General features: G+C 38.4%; 1 protein-coding gene across 1 annotated transcript in view; it reads right to left on the bottom strand.

Moving 5' to 3' along the window:
• The window catches only part of CSRNP3 (cysteine and serine rich nuclear protein 3), a gene marked incomplete at both ends in the record, with an annotated part of 167,640 nt that overhangs the window by 14,656 nt on the left and 129,399 nt on the right, over positions 1 to 23,585 (bottom strand). The window contains one exon of the mRNA XM_082841514.1: positions 3,351 to 3,610. Within this exon, the coding sequence (XP_082697640.1) occupies positions 3,351 to 3,610 (260 nt within the window). The remainder of the gene's footprint in view (positions 1 to 3,350; positions 3,611 to 23,585) is intronic.

Below are 23,585 nucleotides of genomic sequence, written 5' to 3'. Positions count from 1 at the left end.
CTTTTTACTAACCTTTCACTATGAAGGCCCCATGGGAGGAGGTGTTGTTGTATAAATGGGCTCACTATTTAGAACCTAGAGAGACACCCTGGAAAGACGCACAGGTAGAATGGAAAGAGAAACTTCTTACTCTTCTGGGGCTGTTGATTCTGAAGTAAGTAGGAAGGAAACTACCCAGTTCCAAGTCCAATGAGTTTCCTAGCAAGGGCTTAGGAAAAAGTTTGGTGCTGAGAGCTTTGGAAAGTGTTTTTTGTCAGATGCTGCCTTCTCTTTCCTTACTCAATGGGCAGTTCGCTGTCACCCACAGAGGGCCAACTCCAGGCAAAACCGAACTGGCAAAGTTTGTCTTTAATAATCCTCCCTTTCCTCTTTGGACCCCTCTCTCAGCTACTGACCCTCTCTTGCTGCTCCAGCCAAAAAATGGAATCAATTTAGTCACATTTCGTTGCTTATGCCAGAGGTATATTTCAAAACAAACGTCACATTAAAAGTGAAATTTCAAGTATCAGAGTGAAATTTTTGGATAGGTAATGTTTTTGGATAGCTAATGTTAGATTTGGGGTAGTTAAACCTTAGACAAGCATAGTCAATGATATTTAAAAACTCATGAAAGTTAATACACTAGAGGAATCACAATTAAAATATATGTTTTCCTTCGTTAATTCCCCTCAGATTTTTTTAGCCAGTGAGTCCACATTGCCGTGATCTTTCATTCGTTTTATGTGACATGTGTTTCCGAGTTTTTGAATACTTTCAGTACAGTGAGGCTTAGATCAGATCACCTTTATCTTAGATCAGATCACCCATTATCTTTTTGCTTGATATTCATTTGGAAGGAGTGATGATGTCCTAATGCCTTTTGTTTATATCTTCACCAAAAGGGAAAGCTGCATGTTTTCGGTTATCAATGACAAACCAAGACATGACACCCACTCGGATGAATGTCTTCCCAACTTCCAAAACTAAGCACAATGACAAAAGTGAATCAATAATAGAAGCCTCTTTTTTGCTTCTTCTTTAGCTTGTTAAAAATAAAAGGGTAGAAGTAACTGAATACAAATTATAGTATCAGAATATATCATTGCCTGGTATGGAGGAAGGACCCTGCAGGTGTGTAGCTCCCCCTAATAGTCATGGAATGTACAATGTGCTTCAAAGGTCACCACAATAAATCTTCTCTCAGATAGAATTACAGTCCCCCAGCTGTTAAAAAACCACTGCACACAGTACCAAACCCCAGAAAGGGACAACTCCCTATAGGTACAGAGACTGTCTTTCCCAATGCCTATAGGGAATAATCAATTAATTTTAGAATAGTAAGGAACAGGATAACAAAACCAGTTTTCTATTGAGTGAGCCAGTTACTTAACATCTTTGTGCTTCTTCTTCTTTGACTGTACACATGGTCTCATAATTTACCTACCAGTGGGGTTTTGTTAGGGTTAAATAATGTTTATAAGATGCCTGGCAAATAAAAATCACTTAATGAAGAGCAGCCATCGCTATTGTTCTGCCAATATTTGAATCTGGAGAATGATTTCACCCTTTGGGTAGGGGGTAGAGTTGATTTGCAGCGGGTTAGAAAGGCGGAGGGTGGATTTCAAAAGCAAATCTGAGCATTATCATTAAATTAGGCTACATACAAAGCAATCATGGAGAACAACAGTAACAGTGTCTTGCTACCAAACAATCTGAAGAGACTTTCATTGAAATCTGTCAAAAATACGACCAAAGAAAATATAAGGCACACTTTAGGCTAGGTTGTGTCTAGCTTCATTTAAGCAACTGCCTTCTTGTAAATTGGGTACAAAGCACATGCATACATTGCAAAATACATAAAAACAAGGTGTTTTGAAACACACATCACACCTCTGCCAACTGACTTCATACTGGAAACTAAAGGTACAGGTAACACAGATGTGCTTATGGTGCTTCTGCTATTTAACCAGTGATCCCTTATGTTTAGCACTCTGGATTTCCTAAGAAAGATTTCCTTTTTCATTAGATAATGATGGGAGAGCACTTTCTACATGTTGATAGGCTGATGGCTCAATACAAACATAAAGAGTGTCTCCGGTTGAGGAAAAGGTTTTCTGAGCTGTGTTTCTCTCCACTTAATCTCTAAGGTGGCACAACCATAGTTATCTCCACCTGGACCTCTCCCAGACATCACTTTGATAACTCAAAAGCCTCTCAAAAGCAGTATCTCCAAAAATGATCTCATTATATAACCACCACGGCACTGCCCCCACCCCACCCACCCCCGGCCTGAACCTGCTTCTCTTCCTGGATTCGTTGTCATATCCTCGTTATTGAGAAAAGTAATATCACCCACAACCCATTTAGTTTTGCAAGCCAGAAATTCAGGAGTCATTCTTGACAGTCCCCCTCTTTCCCTTCCTAATCCAACCCATCATCAAGGACTGTCGATTTTATTTCCTAAATTACTCCCTCTGTCCATCTCTCTTCCTCTCTCTACCATCAGTCTAATCTAACCTACCATCATCTCTCTCCTGGACCACTGTAATAGCCTCTTACCTGGTCTGACTCCATAAGCTCCCCCAACATGGCTGCCCCTGCCCCGAAACTATCCTCACATCATAGCATGAACTGAATCACATTGCCCTGCCACCCCCAACCCCATGCTTAAGACTCCTGTACGACTTCTGATGGCATCAGGATGAAGAGGGAAAAAATGCCTGAACCAGACTTACAAAGCCCAACCGCCACCCCCCCCCCGCATTATTCTACTTTCTTCAACTCTGCTCCAGCCATGTTAGCTCTGTGCGCTCACCGTGATTCCTCCTGCCATGAGGCAGCTCCAGCTCTCCCTGCCGCCTGAACCACTCTCGCCAACACTTCCTGTCTATCTGTGCAGATTTCAGTTCAACCATCACTTCCTTGAGGAAACCTTCCTTGACCTCTGGACCACATCAATTCCCTGTTACTTACTTTCATAGCACTTTGCAACTCCCCTTCATAGCACTTCACGAAGATGTGGTTTTATTTTGTCTACACGATTAATATTTATCTTTCCTATTGATACGTAAATCCCAGGAGAAAAGGAATCACATCTATGTTTCCTACTACATAGTCCCAGCCCAAGCACAGGGTCTAGGATCTAAAGAAATATTCATAGGATGAATAAGTAAACAATGTCAGGTAAGTTTTCCACACTGTTTTCAGGCGACCGTACTGTTTTTGCTTTAAAAAAGCCTCAGCAGACAGTCTGTTGTGGAAAATGCCCAGTTTAATCTGTGGATCTAAATATGAAAATGGTTAATGCAACCAAAGTGAGGTAAGGATGGGGGTTTGGCAAAAAAAAAAGTGAGCGTCTAAGGTTTTTTTACCTTTAGCTTTAAAGAATTCAGTTTTTCCTCCCTGAGGTGTTCTCTCAGCATCTCGCGGTGGAGCCTCTCCTGCTCTCTGGCAAATTCGCCCAGGGTGTACTGGCGCACGCTGTTGTGACGGCTAGACATGCCCAGGGTGCTGCCGCCTTGGCTGGGCACGCTCGTGAAGCCCTGCCTCCTGGTGAAGTAGTACACGGTGACACAACTGAAATGTACATTCTTCGTCCTCAGCCGCTTCTCCCTTTTAAGGATGGAGGAAGCTGAAAGGGAAAGAGACAGTTCAGTGAACTGCAGCCAGGGCAGCAGTCTTCAGAAGAGGCGAAGAATTAGAAATTGCCACTCGATGATCTCCAATCTATGGTCAACCTTTTCTGGCTGGGAGACACTAAAAATGTGGTCTCTCAGAGTTGGCACCGATTTCTCTTTCCTTTCCTCTATTTTCTTCCAGCTGTGGCAGAGTAGACTTTTAAGTCCTTCTATAATGGTAGTCTAAGCAAACTTTTAGGAAAGTTGCCAGTAGTCTGTGGATCAGTGGCACAATTTAATTTCTCATTTCCCCTAACCTTTTAAGTTTTACTTTTATGGTTTTCACATGAGCCGTAGCATACTATAATCAGAAAAGACACATACTACAAACGCTTTGGCTCTTATTTTGATATGGAAGGCATCTGGCATGAAAAACATGTCTGTTTCTAAATTTTAGAAAATTCCAAAAAGCAGTAAAAATGTACACCAAAAAAGGCTCAAAGGCACCATTTAGGTATTTTTATAACCTAAATCTAACCAAGCTTTCATTTGATGAAAAATCCAATAAATAACATTACAGACAGTGGGATTTTAATCCAAGTATACATTGAGAAAATTGAAAACGTCATGAGATATATCAGAACCTTTATTACTAGTTACAGGGAAATCAAGATGCACAGAGCACCATGGAAGGTTGAGATACACACTGTATTTGAGGGAAAAGAGAGCTACACGTTATAATCCTGACCTTTTGGAGTTGGAAGACATGCTAGACATCATCTAGCCCAGTCTTTTTCTTTTGTAGTGAAGTAACCCAGTCTTACAGAATTGGAGCTATTTCTTTCATGAAGAAAGAAATGAATGAAAGAGACAGAAAGAAACAATGGACTCTCTGGACGTAAAAAAATACATATATGAGCTAACATTTATGGACTGTGCAGAGAACTTTACATGAATTATCTCATCTTATCCTTATAACTCCTTGTGTTGAAATTACCCATGTCTCCATTTGAGGAAACCAATCCACCAAAGATTAAATAACATGGCCAAGGTCACATAAGTAGTGGTGAAACTGGGATTCAGTATTCAAGAGCCCAGTCTTTTAACCATCATTTCACAGTAGAGAGCTGAGGTCATGCTAAGGGAGCTGAACAAGGCTGAGATTTGGTGTCACATTGCTTCTGGTAGATGTCAACTGCTGCAGACTCCAAAGATGACTTTTTTTTGGGGGGGTTGTATATCTCTTTTTAAAAAATGTTTTATTTTTATATACTTTTTAAAGGTTTCTTCCCATTTACAGTTCTTTCAAAATATTGGCTATATTCCCTGCGTTGTACAATACATCCTTGCACCCATTTTACACTCAATAGTTTATACCTCCCACTCTCCCATCCTTTTATTGTCCCTCCCCCCTTCCCCACTGGCAACCACTGGTTTGTTCTCTATATTTGTGAGTCTGCTTCTTTTATATTATATTCACTAATTTGCTGTATTTTTTAGATTCCACATACAAGTGATATCATATGGTATTTATCTTTCTCTGTCTGACTTATTTCACTTAGCATAATGCCCTCCAAGTCCATCCATGTTGCTGCAAATGGCAACATTTTGTTCTTTTTTATGGCTGACTAGTATTCCATCATATATATATACCACGGCTTCTTTATCCATTCATCTGTTGATGGACACTTAGGATGTTTCCATACCTTGGCTATTATAAATAAAGCTGCTATAAACATTGGGGTGCATGTATCTTTACGAATTAGTGTTTTTGGTTTTTTTGGATATATACCCAGTTCATATGGTAGTTCTATTTTTAGGTTTTTTTTTGAGAAACTTCCGTATTGTTTTCCATAGTAGCTGCACCAATTTACATTCCCATCAAAAGTGTACAAGGGTTCCCTTTTCTCCACATCCTCCCAAAATTTGTTATTTGTAGACCAAAGATGATTTCTATTTGGAAGGCTGTATAAGCAATGAAGGAAAAGTGAATACAGCATCACTTTGGATTTATATAAGAATATTCTTTCAAGGGGTTCAAGTTCATTTATCTCATTTTTCCTCCATAAAACTCTCAAGCCAAATACAGAGAGGTGCTATGATACATCTCATTTCAAGGATTTACTTATTCGATAAATATAAACCAAGCGCCTACTATATGCCAGGCACTTTCTAAATGATTGGACATACTGGTGAAAAAAACAGATGGTGATCCCTGCCTGTATGGAACTTCCACTCCAGTGATGAGAAACTCAGACAGAAGAAACAGACTCAAAAATTACAGAGCAAGAGAAGGAGGACATTTGGGCAAGAATTTAGCTTTCCCAACTTTCTCTCCTCTTTATTGCTTTACCTCTCCAGAAGAGACTGCCAGGAAGCAAATGCTTTCAAGCATGTACGTAGTTCTCCCATTTATTTATGTACACGTTCACGGCAAAATACTTGTACTCCTGGCAGCAGTGACAATTTTCAACTTAGATTTAGAAGCTCTGATCTGCTTCATAACTGTATGTTTAAATCATCTCAAAACAGAGAAGAATTTGTCAAAATGTAAAAGATCACTGTAAAAAGCAAAATTCTATAATCTGCCCAGTAATCTGCTACCCTATCTGACAGCCTCATCCGTCACCACCTTACAGCAGGCTAGAGACTCTGCTTTTTGGGTGATAACTTTCAACCTAATTTACTCTTAGTATCATACAAATGATGCCCTGAAGACATTATCTTTCAAGGCCATAATGTACAAATGAAATAAAAACATTTTAATGTAGTCATTTAAAATAATTACTATAAACACCTCTGATAATTTTATTACTTATTTTTTAGACAATTCATAGTACTCTAGACAAATTTCCTTTTAAAAAAATTTACTTAGATTTTGTACCTGTATTTTTAGATTATAAGAATTCTTCATGGACTTCCCTGGTGGAGCAGTGATTAAGAATCTGCCTTCCAATGCAGGGGACATGGGTTTAAGCCCTGGTCCAGGAAGATCCCACATGTCAAGGAGCAAATAAGGCTGAGCGCCACAACTACTGAGCCCACATGCCACAACTTATGAAGTCCGCACACCTAGAGCCCATGCTCCGCAACAAGAGAAGCCACCACAATGAGAAGCCTGCGCACCGAACTGAAGAGTAGCCCCGGCTCGCCGCAACTAGAGAAAGCCTGCGCGCAGCAACGAAGACCCAACACAGCCAAAACTAAATTTATTTAAAAAAAAAAATTCTTCAACCTTCTGGATGAATCTATTGTACCATCCTTTCACAAAAAGCCAGATTACACTTTCCCCAAAAGACAGTTAAGAGATGTTTTTCCAAGGCTTGGAAGAAGACAATAGTTGCAGAGAGCAGAAGCCCTTTACCTGGGCTCTTGGCATTTCTAACACTGTCAAAGTGCACTAGGATTAGTGCTTCCTCCTATCCACTAGGGTTTATAATTCAAACATGTGCTTATACTTGTTTTAGCACTTGCATGTTATAAATAGCACTGTAGAAATAATGATCAAAAAGCCTATGGGATATATTTAAGAGGAAGGCTTTGAAATGCCACAAGATCAGCCTTATGAAGGATTTTTTTTTTTTTTTTTTTTTGCGTTATGCGGGCCTCTCACTGTTGTGGCCTCTCCCGTTGCGGAGCACAGGCTGCGGACGCGCAGGCTCAGCGGCCATGGCTCACGGGCCTAGCCGCTCCGCGGCATGTGGGATCTTCCCGGACCGGGGCACGAACCAGTGTCCCCTGAATCGGCAGGCGAACTCTCAACCACTGTGCCACCAGGGAAGTCCAATGAAGGATATTTTAAGTGTGGCTTTCCTAAACTTAGGAGCCACTCACGTCTCTCTTCTGATGATTGAATTGGAGTCCCAGAATGGGCTCTTGTGGGCTATCTCCTGTCTCCAAGCCCCGATTTGACTAACATCACAGAATGAAGTTATCAAAAAGAAGTCTGTGTTCTTCAAGCCTGGGAAAAACAGAGTAAATTCACTCAGCACAACTGCCTTAGGGAATCCGGAACCTCCCTGATATATCTACCTAGTAATTTGTGCCCTTTACAGAATGATTGAACTCAACTTTGTGTCTCTGCAGAGTTCAGGGGTTCATTTTACTACCGTGAGGTCAAGAGCAAGAAGAAAGAAGAAGGAGAAGGTGGCTTTCATTACTGCTTTGAAAAAGAACTAGTCTGTTTTCATACACAAGGCTAAGTTTTTGTTGCCTCTCAGCTCCTCTTCTTTTATCCCATTCACCATTACGATCCTGAAGCAGAAGTGTCTAAATGCAACCGTACTATATATCCTGCCCAGGATACAGCTTTTGGGACCACCATTATGGTGGTCCAACAGGGCATACTGGTGTTGCTGTAAAATGATCACATATTATGGAGATAATATTGACCCTTGTAAATTAAGGGAATAAAAAGCACAGAGCAACTGACATTAGCCATCTGAAGAAGCTACCCAACCTTAAAAAATGCTTTTAAAAATAAGTGAAAAAAAGAGTTGAGAAACTGACTAATTCACAATGGCAGGGTCAGAATGTAAGTAGATAAAATAAAATAAGCTGTACCATACCTTATAATAAAGAGTTCATGATCAGAGTGGATTAAAAATGGAAGCTACTTGGGATTAGCAGATGCAAACTACTATATATAGAATGGATAAACAACAAGGTCCTACTGTAGAACACAGGGAACTATATTCAGTATCCTGCGATAAACCATAATGGAAAAGAATATGAAAAGGAATATATATATATATATATATATATATATATATATATATATGTATAACTGAATCACTTTGTTGTATAGCAGAAATTAACACAGCATTGTAAATCAACTACACTTCAATAAAATAACTTAAGAAAAAATGGAAGCCATAGTGCAGCCACTCTGGGGCCAATGCTTGAGCAGCAATCTAGTTACCCTCCTAAGGCACACCTGGCTCATTTAGTGTCAACAGCTATCAGCAAAGCCCTGGTATAGCTGGAAAGGCAGAAAGCAGTAAACAGAACTATGTATTTTGGCACTAAAGTTGGCACGTGGAGGTTGAGAGTTTATGGTCCAGTCTGATGCTAAACAAGGGATAAATTGTGGAAAATATTAACTCTACCATTTGGGTCTGAAGTTAATAGCATACTTCTATGCGCTATGCTCAAAAGGAAAATACCAGGTGATCTGTGAGTCAATATTCTGAGTCTATTTTTCATTTATTTGGGGGAAATTCCGTAGAAGCAAAGTAAGATTGCTGAAATTAATTTGTTTATCTTGGTAAATTCTGGGCAATAAAAACTTGTGTTTTTGCATCATACAGACCAAATTAGTCAGGGGCTCTGAAAGTATGCATGTTGTTTCTTACCTTTTGAAGAACAAATCAAGATCAAATCAGTTACGAAATCATGCATGAAAACTAGCTTTCAAACAGAAAATCCAGTTTCATCAGAAAATATTTTGCATAGAAATTAGCATAACAGCTTAGATATTAAATCAATTTCCAATGTTTAAAATTATTAAGACTAAAAAAAAATGTCCTCAGTCTTCACAAGTGACTTCTGAAAATTTCCTGTGATCATATTTTCACATCTTCTCCAGCTTGACGTGATTGTCAAGGTTGGCCCCTCTTGATCATGGTGTCACACACACGGTCTCAAATCTTAACCACAAGTAAGGAGTGAAAATGGATCTAGTAACCAAGAAACATAGGAGTAGTTCCTTTGAATATGAAGGCAATTTTGCTATCAAAAGCAATCCCTCCTTGTTCTAATGGTCCCCTTTTATTCCTTTAGGTCACATTCTCAAGTTTCTCAAATATATTTGCCCCAGTTGTGTTTATTTTGTTACTTTGCTCAAGTAAGGTACTTAGGGCCGCAGTAAATCATTTTAGTGGGAGCAATTCCAAAAGACTGATAAGAAGGAAATATCTTAAGGCATGGGTAAATGAGAGGCAAAATGAAAGTAAAGACTAATTGGGAATATTTTCCTTCCAATCATGAACAAAATCCAAATTACCCTAAGTATGTAACATAAAGTGATGGCCAAATCAATGTTATGGTATTTTATACTCAGTATGTTACTTTATACTCAGTTATGAAGGATATAACGCAGGCAAAAACAATCACAAAGGAAAGAAAGAGACTTTCCCAAACACTGAACATGTTAGAGACAATATTGGGGTATTCCCAATATTCTGGAATTGAAGTGCTTTGCATTTCCCAAAATTTCATCAGAACTGAGACAGTCAGTAAGTGTAAGAAAATGTCAGAATCCATCAAAGAGCAAACCAGCGGCTTGTTTTTCTTTTACTACTGACTTTATTTCTATGAAAGCAGCATTCAAAAGCAAAAATCAAGGAAGAGCAGCTCCGACTTGAAGTGATGCTCAAGTTATCAAGTCTCAATTTGTATTTGGTTTCCTACAGTGTGAATGATAGCTCTAAATGCTTTTCAAATCGTAGCGCATCTGTCTCTCCAGCTCCTAAATGCCATTCTTCCCCATCTCGAACCAACCAACCAATTTATGTATTAGTAAAGCAGCAAATAGACTGGAGAATATAAAATATGATAGACATACATAAGAACCAGTCGTCTTCATTCTGATGTCAGTCCTTCTGTAGAGGACTAGGTTTATAATTTGTAGACAAGATTAGGTAGTTTAACCGTATTTTCCATCCTATAACAAGATGAAAATATTCACCAATGGATTACTTTTGAGACCAATAATGTCTTTTGTTCATTGCAGCTTCTGAGTGAAATAATTCAAGATGAGACCCTTTTGGTTAAATCCTTAGTTTATAAAAACAAAACAAAAAACCCTCTCACATAAGACTGTGTGATAATACATTTTCTATCAAGATATGTAAAAATATTGTAGATGCATTTAAGCAAAAAAAAATTAACAAGAAGAGAAATAATATAAAAAGATGACCCTTGAGGCTAAAGCTTTGTTTTGGATCATGAATATTCATGTCACGTCGTCATCCACTGAGTCTGTCAGCTACGTCCACACAAGCAAGCACGAGATCTGCATGGAGGGAACCAGCTCTCTCCTGAGTCTCTCCTGACAGCTACAGCCCAGGCCACTCAGCACACTGCAATTATAGGGGTGGTTTAATAGTGTAATCATCTACTTGCAATCCTCAGCTTGAAAAAAAATAAGGTTTATTGCCCAGGATTTTGATGTAAATTCAGAAAGCGGCATATAAAAATTAAGTGCAAGCTTCGACCTTCCAGCTTTGATGTCATAAATAATTAAGATGATTAACTCACAAGGAGTGGTTGGTCATTTCTCAGAACTAGCTGTTTTTCATTCACACATTTTTATTTATTAAAGGTGCCCCCTGCACTTTCCCCCTAATTCTTGTGAGTAATCTAAAAAAATAGGGAGGAGGTCATTTTGTTCTCATACTTGTTAGGACAAAAGGAATAAATACAATAGTTTGGAGTTATAAACTTGAAATTAAAAAATTGGGAGAAACTAGTAAGGACCTAGTGTATAGCACAGGGAACTCTACTCAATATTCTGTAATAACCTATATGGAAAAAGAATCTGAAAAAGAATGGATATATGTATATGTATAACTGATTCACTTTGCTGTATTCCTGAAACTAATACAACATTGTAAATCAACTATACTCCAATAAAATTGTTTTAAAAATGGAAAGAACAAAATTTTAAAAAGAAATCATGTTCTCTCTTTTATATAATCTTAATATATAGTTGACTTAGCACTGACCCTCTCCTGCTTACATTAAACGGCTGTTCCACTGAAAATGTGATGTGACTTAGAAAGCGCTAGCCATCAACATCAAATGCAGTTAATACTGGGGATGGTGAATTGTTAAACTAAAACAAATTTAGATTAAACCGTAGATTAAAATAGCACCACTAACTGAGCGATCTACCAAGTTTCATTCTAATTTTCCTTTTTCATCAATTCATCCATCAAATAGTACTAGGCATCACGAATCTTGGAGTTTTAATTCTATATTTGACATGAAGTCTTCCTTCTGGTCTTTATATGATAAATTGTGTGTTTATATGATACATCACTTAAAGTTTGCACATTAAAATCCTTAAGCAAAATATTCGAAAGACAGTATAATATTAAAGTGTTTTGCTAAATCTGGGCCCTGCATTCTGTTCAGTTCTGCCCCAAACAGACTGGAAGTTGGGAAATTTCTTTCCTGTTCCATATATTCAACTCGCCATCTGACCTTATTACTAGTGAGAACAATTTCACAGAATTGTGATCAACATTATTATCACCTCTTTTCTCTGTTCACACTATGTATATTCTTTTAGATACCATTAAAATTTTACAAGGAACCTAAGATTTCAACAGAGCTGATATTAACATTTACATATGGAACATTCATTATTACTGAGGTCTTTACTGTCTTCTCATTTTTAAAGAATGCTTCTTTATTATAAGCATACAGTGTTACTAATGAATTAGAGAAAATATTATCCTATCCTGATACCTGGAAAATAGTAAATTGTTAGATAATGTACTTAAATCAAAATCTGAATTCTAAACTTGCTGATCTCCATTATACAGATTAGATTAATGGGCACCTTCATTTCTCAGTCATTAGTATTTTCAGAATTACGTTTATCTACCTCACAGGAATATTATCAGAAATAATTACCTTTGTTAAAAGCCTTAGGAATCACAGATGGAAAGCATTACATATGCAGACTACTATCTTGGTATTGCTGTTAAACCAAGCAAAAAGTGTGTTTCTTTATTATCAGTGAGAAAATAAGTACCACCTACTTCCCAGCTTGTTCCTTTAATCTCTCATAGGTGCAATTAAACCCTAAAACTTCATGCTTAAGAAATACATTTCTCTGCTACTAAAGTAATTTCCAAAATATATAAACTTAAACTCTCACTTTATTAAAATCTCAACATGGATACCATCTTAAGACTATACCGTTTCTTTAATTGGGAAAAAAAGGTAGTCATTACTAAACATAAATATTCGCAGTTCTGGCTGCAGTCCAAGTTGTAAGCACTTTCCTCTGCTGTCTCAGCAATTCTCCTGATGTCAAAGACACATTAAAATAAATGGGAACCATATGGCTCCGCAGCAGAATACCCACGCTCTTACAACGGAGAGGGCAATGCAATTCATTACCACCATTGGAGAAATATTTGGGGGATATAGAATATCTCAATGCAAAATAAAGCTGCATGAGGCAGGTCATTTGATTAAAATGCTCACACAGTGACAGAAGGAGACATTTGCTATTCTTTGGCTCTACTAACCTGTTTTGCTGCTTTTTACATTTTCTCAGTACCACCATGAGCCTCTCCTGTTAGAAGGATTAAACAGCACTTCCCACCTGCTCAATGACTTTCCCACACAGTATCTCATCTGATCCAACAATATAGCCCCATCAAGCCTCACATATCTCGACAATCCAGGTCAGAACATCACTGAACAACAATAACAACAAAACAAAGCAAAATCCTCTAAAACAACAAGAGCAACAAAACTCTTCTAAGAGCAAGTCATTCTGCAGAACAACACTGGGTCAAAGATAGTACACTTGAACTTTGAACTTTCCCAGGGAGGATGAAATCTGGAATCACCTTTTTCTTTTTTACCCTTAGGCCTAAAAAGTCTTTATTATACTTACCCTCAATAAAAATCCAAATCGTTAAAAACATAAAAGGAAGAAATTCATCAATGCTGTATTATTGGCTCCATATGTTAGAAATGCTAAATTTCAAAAAGAGATCCAGGGCTGCAGAGTTGGGATTAAAGCAGCTGCGAAGGCAGCTGGGAGGGGGGCAGCTGGGGTTACTGAGGTGCCTTCTGTTTCAAAAAAAAAAAAAAAAAGAAAAGAAAAGAAAAACTATGATTTTTTCTACAAACATATATATTTTGATTGAGCATATTCTTCAAGTTCTCATAATCTCCTCCTTGTCTGTTTTAACACTTTTTAAAACTTCGAATAAGGAAATCTCTGAAGTATCACGTCTGGCATAAAATTACTACCCAATATCTAACAATACTAGAAAAATAAATTGAGACTCAGCTCAAATGTCAACTTCAGGAAGACTTTCATAGAATCCTTAAGATGAGGTAAATGCTCTTTCTACACATTTCCAGAACATCGCTGCCTTGATACAGATGAGTGCGCGTTTCTCCTCCACTGCCTGGTAAGGACCTAGGGGGCAACGACTGCATTTTGCTCCCTGGGGAACCCTCAGCGTACAGCACAGAGCTGGGCGCCGAACACTCACTTGATAAATGTCTGCGTCACTAAATTCGATGAATGAATAACTGAACTATGGGCTAAATAAGTAAACATATACATTTCCTAAATATATTTTCCTTAATTTTAAATGATAAGATGACATTTGACAGTTTTCCCCTAAAGCCTCATGGTCAGTGTCTTCCTTCCTCACTAATTTCTATTCACTTTATTGTCTAGAGACACCTTTCAATAAAAACCATTATATACTGAAGAGGGGACACATCGCCCTCATGGCTTGAGGGTACACATAACTTTTGTATTAACAAACCATTTGAAATATGCTATATTTTACATTTCACTAGACCTAACATAGAAAAACAAACCCTGGCACCATAATAAACCTCTAAATAATCCATTAATAATGAGTTGGTAAACCCATCTCTAAAAAGCAAGTAGCTGGCCAGGGAAAGAGTTATCTGAATATTATAAAACGGTTTTGAAAGAGAAATCCTGTTGATAAAATATCACTAATTGGACAGGGCTTCCCTGGTGGCGCAGCGGTTGAGAGTCCGCCTGCCGATGCAGGGGACACGGGTTCGTGCCCCGGTCCGGGAAGATCCCATATGCCGCGGAGCAGCTGGGTCCATGAGCCATGGCCGCTGAGCCTGTGCATCCGGAGACTGTGCTCCGCAACGGGAGAGGCCACAACAGTGAGAGGCCCGCGTACCAAAAAAAAAAAAAAAAAAAAAAAAAAATATATATATATATATATATATATCACTAATTGATATTGACCTCTGGCAAAAACAGGATTGAAATTCGTGCCTTTAGCAGTTCATTAGTGATAGATCTACAAAACAATTCTGTCTCTTAGTATTTAAATTGTTATCTTCACCTTAAAGTAGTTACTTACCTTAAAATATCATATTGCACAAGATTTATAATTTCCTATGAAATTTTATAATAACATCCATATTCTAAGTCATCTAATTTTTCTCTTTTTGTTGATAGTGGTGATTAAACATAAGTAAAAACCATGGTTGATGAGCTCCTGAGAAAAGTTGCAGAAGCAAGCAAGGAGGATTTAAATTTTTTTTTTTTTTTTGGTACGTGGGCCTCTCACTGTTGTGGCCTCTCCCGTTGTGGAGCACAGGCCCTGGACACGCAGGCCCAGTGGCCATGGCTCACGGGCCCAGCTGTTCCACGGCATGTGGGATCTTCCCGGATCGGGGCACGAACCTGTGTCCCCTGCATCGGCAGGCAGACTCTCAACCACTGCACCACCAGGGAAGGCCGGATTTAAATTTTTATTGAAATATGAAAGCAAGATAGAATTGATACAATATGGGCTAGAATGTAAATTGAATGAAGGCAGAGATTTGTCTTCTCTGGGACGATTTTACCTTGACACTAAAGAGTTATCTTGTTAACGTTTTGCAGATGGGGGCAAAAACATGAGTTTCTGGATCAGAAACAAACTACTTCATTCTTCACAGTACAGCAAGCAGCATGAGCATCTTGTTCTTGTTGGTACTCCTTGTCCCCCAGATTCTATGGGGGCAATGTGGAGGGGTCAAATAGATGCTACATGCATAGTAGGTTTGCATTGTACCAAAAGCATAGTAAGTTTGGGAACCCACTGTTTTTTTAGTAAGCAGTAAGCAAGCCTGCTCTTCGTCTGGAAGGAAGGAGACATTACTTCATCCTTCAGGGCTGCTTGCTACACATGCAACACTGAGAAATGGCCCAGGTATAGAGGGGACAGGGCAGTGCATTCTTGGCAAGGGTCTCCCAACAGATTTTTTATTTATTTTGTTCATTCATATATCCCAAGCACCTAGAATAGTGTGGGGATATATTTAATACATAGTTTTTTAATGAATGAGTGGAATTTATTGATAGGGTTCTCCTTTTATTAAACTCTGTAATTCTTGCAAAATAAAAATTTCATAAGCACCTACATCATAACTATTTATTACTTAGTATGTGAAAGCAATATGCAAAACACATAAAGAAACAATTTTCCCTATAAAGAGTCTATGAACTAAAGAGTTTCCTAGAGAATGCTTCGTGAGGTATTTTTATTCCTGTAAAGTATAGCATTGTTCCTCTCGGTCTCTTCATAGCTCACAGATACCTCCCTTTGCAAACATCTTGCCAAAGGAGAGAATAAGTCCAAAGTTCTTGGGAATGATTTTGGCAGCCCCCAGGAGTGGTACCAGTTACAATTTGCTATCACATCTATGGGGCATGTAAGGGAATACAGGTGTCCCTCAGTATCCATGGGAAATTGGTTCTAGGACCCCCCATGGAAACAAAGCCCATGGATACTCAAGTCCCTTATATAAATTAGTATAATATTTGCACATAACCTATGTACATCCTCCTGTATACTTTAAATCATCTCAAGCTTACTTATAACAGCTAATACAATGTAAATGCTATGTAGATTATTGCAAATACAATGTAAATATTTTATAAATAGTTGCCAGAGCGTGGCAAATTTGTGTTTCTCTTTTTGAAACTTTCTGGAATTTTTTTCTGAATATTTTTGATCATTCATTGGTTTAATCCGCAGATGCAGAATCCATGGATATGGGGGGCCAACTGTGTGTATCCATGTATATTCTCAGGTACCTCTGGAGGTATAGAAACAGTCCTCCTTTTGGGATCTATGTTTTCCCTTTCCTATGCTACTCTTATGACATATGGGTTGTTACAAGAAATATTTTTTCCAAAGCTAAATGTGACCTCAGGTTCGGGCTATGTAAGGGAGAAGCAAAGGTGTAAAAAGGTTTCTTTTCCTTCTACATTTTAGGATTTTATATTCCTTGGGATGGAAGAGAAAAAATGAGTGGAATGAGTATATTGTGTTTAATAAAAGCAGGATTCAGCCTCTTCTATCTTCAAGAGCACCACTTCTCAATGATTTCTATGTTTCTTTTATTGTCTGGAGTGAACTCAAACTTGGAATCTTGGTTCTCAGCATCTTCCACTAACCAGTTCCCTGACCTCCCTCTCATGTATATGTGGTCTTCAATGTTGCTAAGTCCAAGTTTTAAGTGACTTTCACAAGCAAAATACTCATCTCCAACCCCTGCCACAGACCAATTCATTCACCAAAGGGAGCTGGTGCTGGGAGTTGGCAAAAGGAAAAATGTGAGAAGCAGAATCAATTTGAGGTAGACCCTGCCTTGACCCCCAGACTTCTGGCCTTTGATCAAGAATTCAGTAGGGATAACGTAGGATGTTTTTTGAGTATGTGAATAATCTTGGAAGAGTTAAGGGACTATTATTGTTCCCAGATGGTAATGGATATAATTACTTTCCATCAACAGAAGAAGTTATCCCTTTTTCTTTTACAAGTCATTGAAATTAAGGAAGACTAGAGGAGGCCATAGGTAGCTTTGAGCAAAGAACTCTTTGGGGAGGGGAGGTCTGGGTACAAGGATCCAGGGTGCCCCAGGGCAGCTTAGGCATATTAGGGAAAGATAAACCAGGACTTGGTGAACTGTTGCTGTTATCTAGTTTAAAATTTCATGCAATCTGTTACTACAATCTATTGCTACACATTTCGATAATCTATACATAAAGTAGGGATGTTTGTACATATGCCAATTTTAATGATAAAGGTGTGTAATCACAAAGTTTGGAAACTTACTAGTACATAAGAGGTGAAATTGTAAAAGACAAACTTGGATAATTTTAAAATGTTGCTTCTATTATTGAAGTTTTATTTGTGTATTCACCGTGTGCCAAGGACCTTTCTTGTTGCTTTATAGGTAGTAATTCATTGAATCCTCACACCGATACAAGCATGGTTTGAATAGGTAGAACTGTTCAATTTTGTGGCTGAAACTGAGGTCCAGAGAGGGGAAGTGGTTTATGAAAACCTCACAGCCGGTAGCAGGGAAGCCTGATCTGAATTCAGACAGTGTCAGTCCATAGCTCAAGCTGTTAATCTTGACAATATCCTGCCTCCCTTCCTTAGTTCCGGAATGGGCTAATACTCTTTTTTCTTCCTTCTTATATTCCATGAACACCTGCTCTCAGGACTCAGAAAAAAATCTAGAATTAGGGCAATGATAATCTAGCCGCATTATTAAGAAACCAGGAAGAGAGAAAGCAAGTTGTTTGTGTTTGAGAAGCCGTTAGAAGCAACATAGGTAGTAAACCATTGTAAGTCTCTGCTGTTTTATCACCAGAATGCTAGTGGCCTTGAGCTATAAATCCTAATGACACAGGCTTTGGAGTCAGACACACCAGCAGGTTCATTGCTAACTTAGGTCAGTTACTTAACCCCTGTTTCCTTATCTCGAATCTCCCGGGGCCACTGTGACAAAGTAGAGGTTATAACCATGAACTCTGGAACCAAAGCACTTAGTTCAAATCCTGGGTCTACCATTTACTGGCTGTGTGACCTTGGACGAGTTACTTACTCCCTCTATGACTCATGTATAAAATAGTTTTAATAATAAAACCTACTGCATAGTGTTGTTACAAGGATTAAACAAATTAACATTTGTCAAGCATTAAACAAAGCTTGGCGCATAGTAAGTACTATATGTTTGTTAAATAAAAATAAAGAAATTAATAAATCATTCATATAATTTGAATTCACATAAATCATTTATATAGAGCAGTAGAGCGTCTTTTGAAATGGAGTGATCGACGTTTGTTAACTATTCATTGGCAGGGACTAGTCCTGTATGACAAGTGTTTTACAATGAAAATGCTTTGTTCTGTACTTTAAATGTAGAATATTCTGAACTTTAAACATATTTCTTTTCATTTTTGGTACATTTTGGCCATTGAGTATCTGACATATATATATCTGACATAGCTGACATACATATTTTGGGAATTATGCAAAGTCCTAGGGCTGTAACTGAATAAAAGACAAAAGGTACCCCTAAGGGACATTTAGTCTAAGGAGGATATTTTAATCTTGATTTCGTGGAGGAGACAATGGAGGCTCAGAGTGGTTTTCATCCAAGGTCACAAGCTGGCAAATGAGCCTCACGTTCAGCTCCATCTGGCTTCTCGCTGGTGCCCTTTGCATTGCCCTGTTCTGCTCTTTCTCCTCAGGTGTCAACATACCTGCTTTGCCATTCTCAGTTTTGCTCTTTCCTCGCTGTGGGTATTGCAACTCCTGTCTGTACTTCAAAATCATAGGATTTAAAGAACACTTTTCTTTTTACTTGTTCCCTTCAACATGAATTGATTTACATTTATCCGTCTATTCATTTCTTTACTCACCCATATTTATCACCATTTATCTGTGGCCAGATCACGAAGATATGGAGATACAGCCAGTCCTCATTATTCATGGATTCTGTATTTGTGAATTTGCCTACTTGCTGAAACTTATTTGTAACCTCCAATCAATACTCATGGCACGTTCGTGGTCATTCACAGACATGCCCAGAGCAGTGAAAAGTTTGAGTAGCCTCATGTTCTCAGCTGAGACTGAACAAGGGGACTGCCTGCCTCTCTGTTTCAGCTCTCCTAGTGTAAACGTGCATCCTTCACGTAGTATGTTTAGTGCCACAGGATTTGCACTTTGGGGCTTCTTGTTGATCATTTTGCTGTTTAAAATGGCCCCAAAGCGTAGTGCTGAAATGTTCTCTAGTATTCCTAAGTGCAAGGCTGTGATGTGCCTTACAGAGAAAATATACACGTGTTAGATGAGCTTTGTTCGGGCGTGAGTCACAGTGCTTTTGGCCATGAGTTTAATGTTAATCAATCAACAATAAATATTAAATAAGGTGTTTTGAAATAGAAACACACTAAACAAGGTATGTATTGATCCGTGAATGAAAATCTTAGGACTAGAGGCTCCTAGAAACCTAGCCCTGTATTTCTCCTAGGAGCAGTGGTTCAGTATTTGCTCATTTGGTGTTTGCTGCAACTTTATAGAACACAACTACCATGAATAATGAGAATCAGCTGTACTTCTTCTTTGTTCATGGGCCATTTTCTAACAATTGACGGCTGAGCAAAGTTAATAAATAGAAAAGTGACAAAAATGGTATTTAAATGATTAAAATATATAAAAAGTGTTCAAACTCACTAATAATCAAATCAGTAAAAATCAAAACAATAACAAAATCCAATTTTCTCCCATTTAATTAGCAAATAATACAAAATTCTAATAATCTTAAATTGTGGCAACAGTACAAAGAGATGAGCACTTTTCTATACTACTGATTGGTATATAAATTATTGCAACATTTTCAGAAAGCAATTTCTCAATGTATACCAAGAACCTTAGAAAATCTTCATCTTGTTTTGAATAAAAATAATTCTGAATCTAGAAATTGATCTTAAAAAATTAAGAAATTTAAAAAATTATTTATGTCCAAACATGTTCAAGTTATGCATACTGCCAAACTGAAAACCCCTAAATGCTCAACACTATGGAAACGGTTGAGTTAAAACAAGCCTCTGTCCATATGAAGGGATAGTTCTGTAGCCAACAAGATGAATAAGATTGTGCAGATGTTTTAATAATACTAGAAAATGCCTGATATAGTGTTCAGTAAAAAACAGTAGCAGATTAGAAAAAAATGCTTAACAATACATAGCAGCTATATAATAATACATGAAAGAAATACTGGGAAAATATACCACAATGCTAATATTGATCATTTTGGAGTGATAGGGTTATAGTTTTTAAAAATCCATTTCTTTATGCTGTTTTGAATTTTCCAAGTCTTCTACAGTGAACATCACAAAAAGCTGAAAACTTAGACTGTAAAATTTCCATTGTGCCCTTTAAAAACACTTCTATAGCTTTCTGAACATAAGACAATAAAATTGTTTAGTGCCTTCATGAAGTGGCATTACTATAAATGAGTCATCTTATACACCAGTACTTATGACCATATGTTTCACATTTTCTAAATTCCATTAAATATAAGCACAAGTACTTATACATAGAATTCCATATAGTATGTTTAAGAGCCTAAACTACTCCATAATGGTTATGAATATGTTATTCCTTGCCTGTCTCATCACAACCAGCTGTGAGTACTAATTTGGAGCCAGTGAGGATGAGCCTGGAAATACATTAATAACTTCATCTCCATTAGCATGCCAGGTATACAATTAGTCTGTTCTTCCTCACAGGGCATACCGACGTCCACTGGAGAGTAGCGTTTCTGCCAGATCTCTATATAAAGACCCAGACAGTTTAAAGCAGCCTCATTCTTGGTTCTGAATTCACATTCCATTACCCTGTTAGAACTGAAGCTTTCTATCAGAGCCCTGGTCTCTTTTAGTTCTTTCCTCCTACTCAGGACTTGGTCTTATTCCTTCAATTCCAAGTTATTTTATGAGTTAGTGCTATATGGCCTTGTTGAATCTACTTAGAATCTTAGCTCTGTGACCTGCCTATTTCCTTGATCCCACAATATCTTCTGCCATACTTCTTTTCACCATATCAGACGTTTTAGCTAAAAACAAAATATTGGCCTAGACCAGAACCATATGCCATGATACCTGTGGTATCGTGAATAGGACTGCTGATTTTCTTGCATAGGGGTCAACCCTACTGCCCAGTCACTGCCCTCAATCCCAATCTACCAATCATAAACCACATCTCTGTGTGCTCTGCTCCAGCACTGGTAAAAACCAGAAGAATTTGTAGGTAATGAGTCAACTAATGCTTAATTCTCTAATTATTTAAAAAATAATACAAGTGTAGGAGAATTAGCATGATGGAATTTTGGAATGGGTGGAAAAAATATCCATAGAGTCTAAGTTTTGCTAGAATTCAAATATACATGTGACTTACGTATATTGGTTTGGCCAAAAAGTTTGTTCGGCATTGTCCATAACATCTTATGGAAAACCCAAACGAACTTTTTGGCTAACCCAATACAAGTAACATAGATATATGTTTTTATAGTCATATATCCATTTGTGATTAGTATCTGGTTGATTTGCTAATTTGATTCTAGCAAAGCCAAGGTTGTACATGGTAACAGTAATCACCTGTCCTGTCTTGTACATCAATGCTGTCAGTTATGAGAACTAAATGGAAGAGATGAACTTGAGTAAGGCAAATACATCAACATTACTGGGAAAGCATCTCAAGACATGTCTTATCAATGAACTTAGAATGGTTTTCCTCATACACAGGTCTCTAAAAACACACAGATCATCTTCTTATGTTATTCACTCCTTCAAGGAGTTCCTCACATATACGCTCCTAATTTATGCACGCAATTATGTAGGCATGCATTCATACTCATTCACTGAAGAAACATATATTAAGCACCTATAACCCAGGCAATTTCTAAGTGGCTTCTGCGTAAATTGCCAATCTGCTGACAAAACGAGTGTGCCACTGGCCGCAGCCGATAAAGACAAGGAAGTTCATTTGACCCAACGGAAGACATTGTTTTTCTTAATGTCTATAGGAATACTATTAAAACAGTGTCAGGTGTTTACATAGATTCAGGAAACTGAGTTACAACAAAAACCAGGTTTCTTTAGTCTGCCACTCCCATGCTGTGTTTGAATGTTTGGGAGCAGAAACTGGAGGGAGCTAAATGGTTCTGCATAATGAAAGGATGTGCCTTGCAGCTCTCAGGGGAGCAATTCAGGGGGAAAAGAGAGGAGTATGGAGTGAGGAAGAGTAGAGCCAGGGAGAGGAGCAAGGTTACACATTTTGTTATGCAATGATTACCTATGACTCTGAAACAGATTTTCATTTCTACAGAATCATGTCATTCTCATCTGCAATCCTGGTGAACTGCACTGGACCATGGCCACAACATCGAGATGACTACTGTCATCTGTCACAAAATCTAGACCAGTCCCGACCAGTCTCTCCATTAAGTGAGATACTGTGTGCAGACAAGATAATACTGTCTCATATGTAAATAGTATAATATATATAGTATAGTATAACAAATAGTATAATAAATAAGACTAAGGATTCAAAATCCTGTCCTGGGTGTACCAACATTCTATGATGCCATGTTTCTACCTGCGTACAAGTCACTCACTTGCACTTGCTCACTTGCTCTCTTTCTTTCTGCTTCAGTGAACGCCAACCCCCCTGTGAAAGCCGACAATTATCCCAGAGAGTAAAGTCTCAGATGTGCCTCTGAGAATGAGGGTTAGGGTTTCTGAAGACTTTGGAATTTAGTTTCTATTTAAAATTCCTTCTTTTCCTGGGAGGAAAATAGAGGCAGGCTTTTACCAACCTGGATGAATCAAATTACCCCGTGTGGTACTGGGGTACATTTTTGATATCTATATATAGAGAGAAAAGAGTAGGAGTTTCTCCCAGTTCCACCCACTCACCTCTACTGTGATCACAGTAAGCTTTTCAAACAGAAAGCAAGAGGATGACCTCGCAGGTGCCCCGGGGGCCCAGCCTGGCTGCACTGCTTTGGCAGCTCTCCCACTCATCAGATCCGCTGCCGAGGGCTTCTCAGTGTGGACGGTAATTCATAGGGGAGAGCAATCAGCTCCCTCTGCGGAGAACACCCAGACGGAGCTCCAGGCAGCTCCACCCTCAGTTCCAGCCTCAGTGCCGGGAAGGCTCTGCTCAGGACTGCACTGGCCAAACCCACCAGTCTGCTGGGCCGGGAAGGCACCAGGCACTGTGAACATGCTGGGGGACACCAAGATGAACAACCCATGATTTCTTCCTAGACAAAAGGACAATATAATAAGGAACACAGAAGCATCTAAAATAGCAAGGCAAACACATCGGTGCTAGAATGGCTTTCGTCTACAGGTTGTGTTGGCATTGTTTCCAGACACTA

The sequence above is a fragment of the Leucopleurus acutus genome (assembly GCF_964270905.1).
Source record: "Leucopleurus acutus genome assembly, chromosome: 6".
Classification (NCBI taxonomy): Eukaryota; Metazoa; Chordata; class Mammalia; order Artiodactyla; family Delphinidae; genus Leucopleurus; species Leucopleurus acutus.
This window is presented reverse-complemented; position numbering and strand designations above follow the sequence as displayed.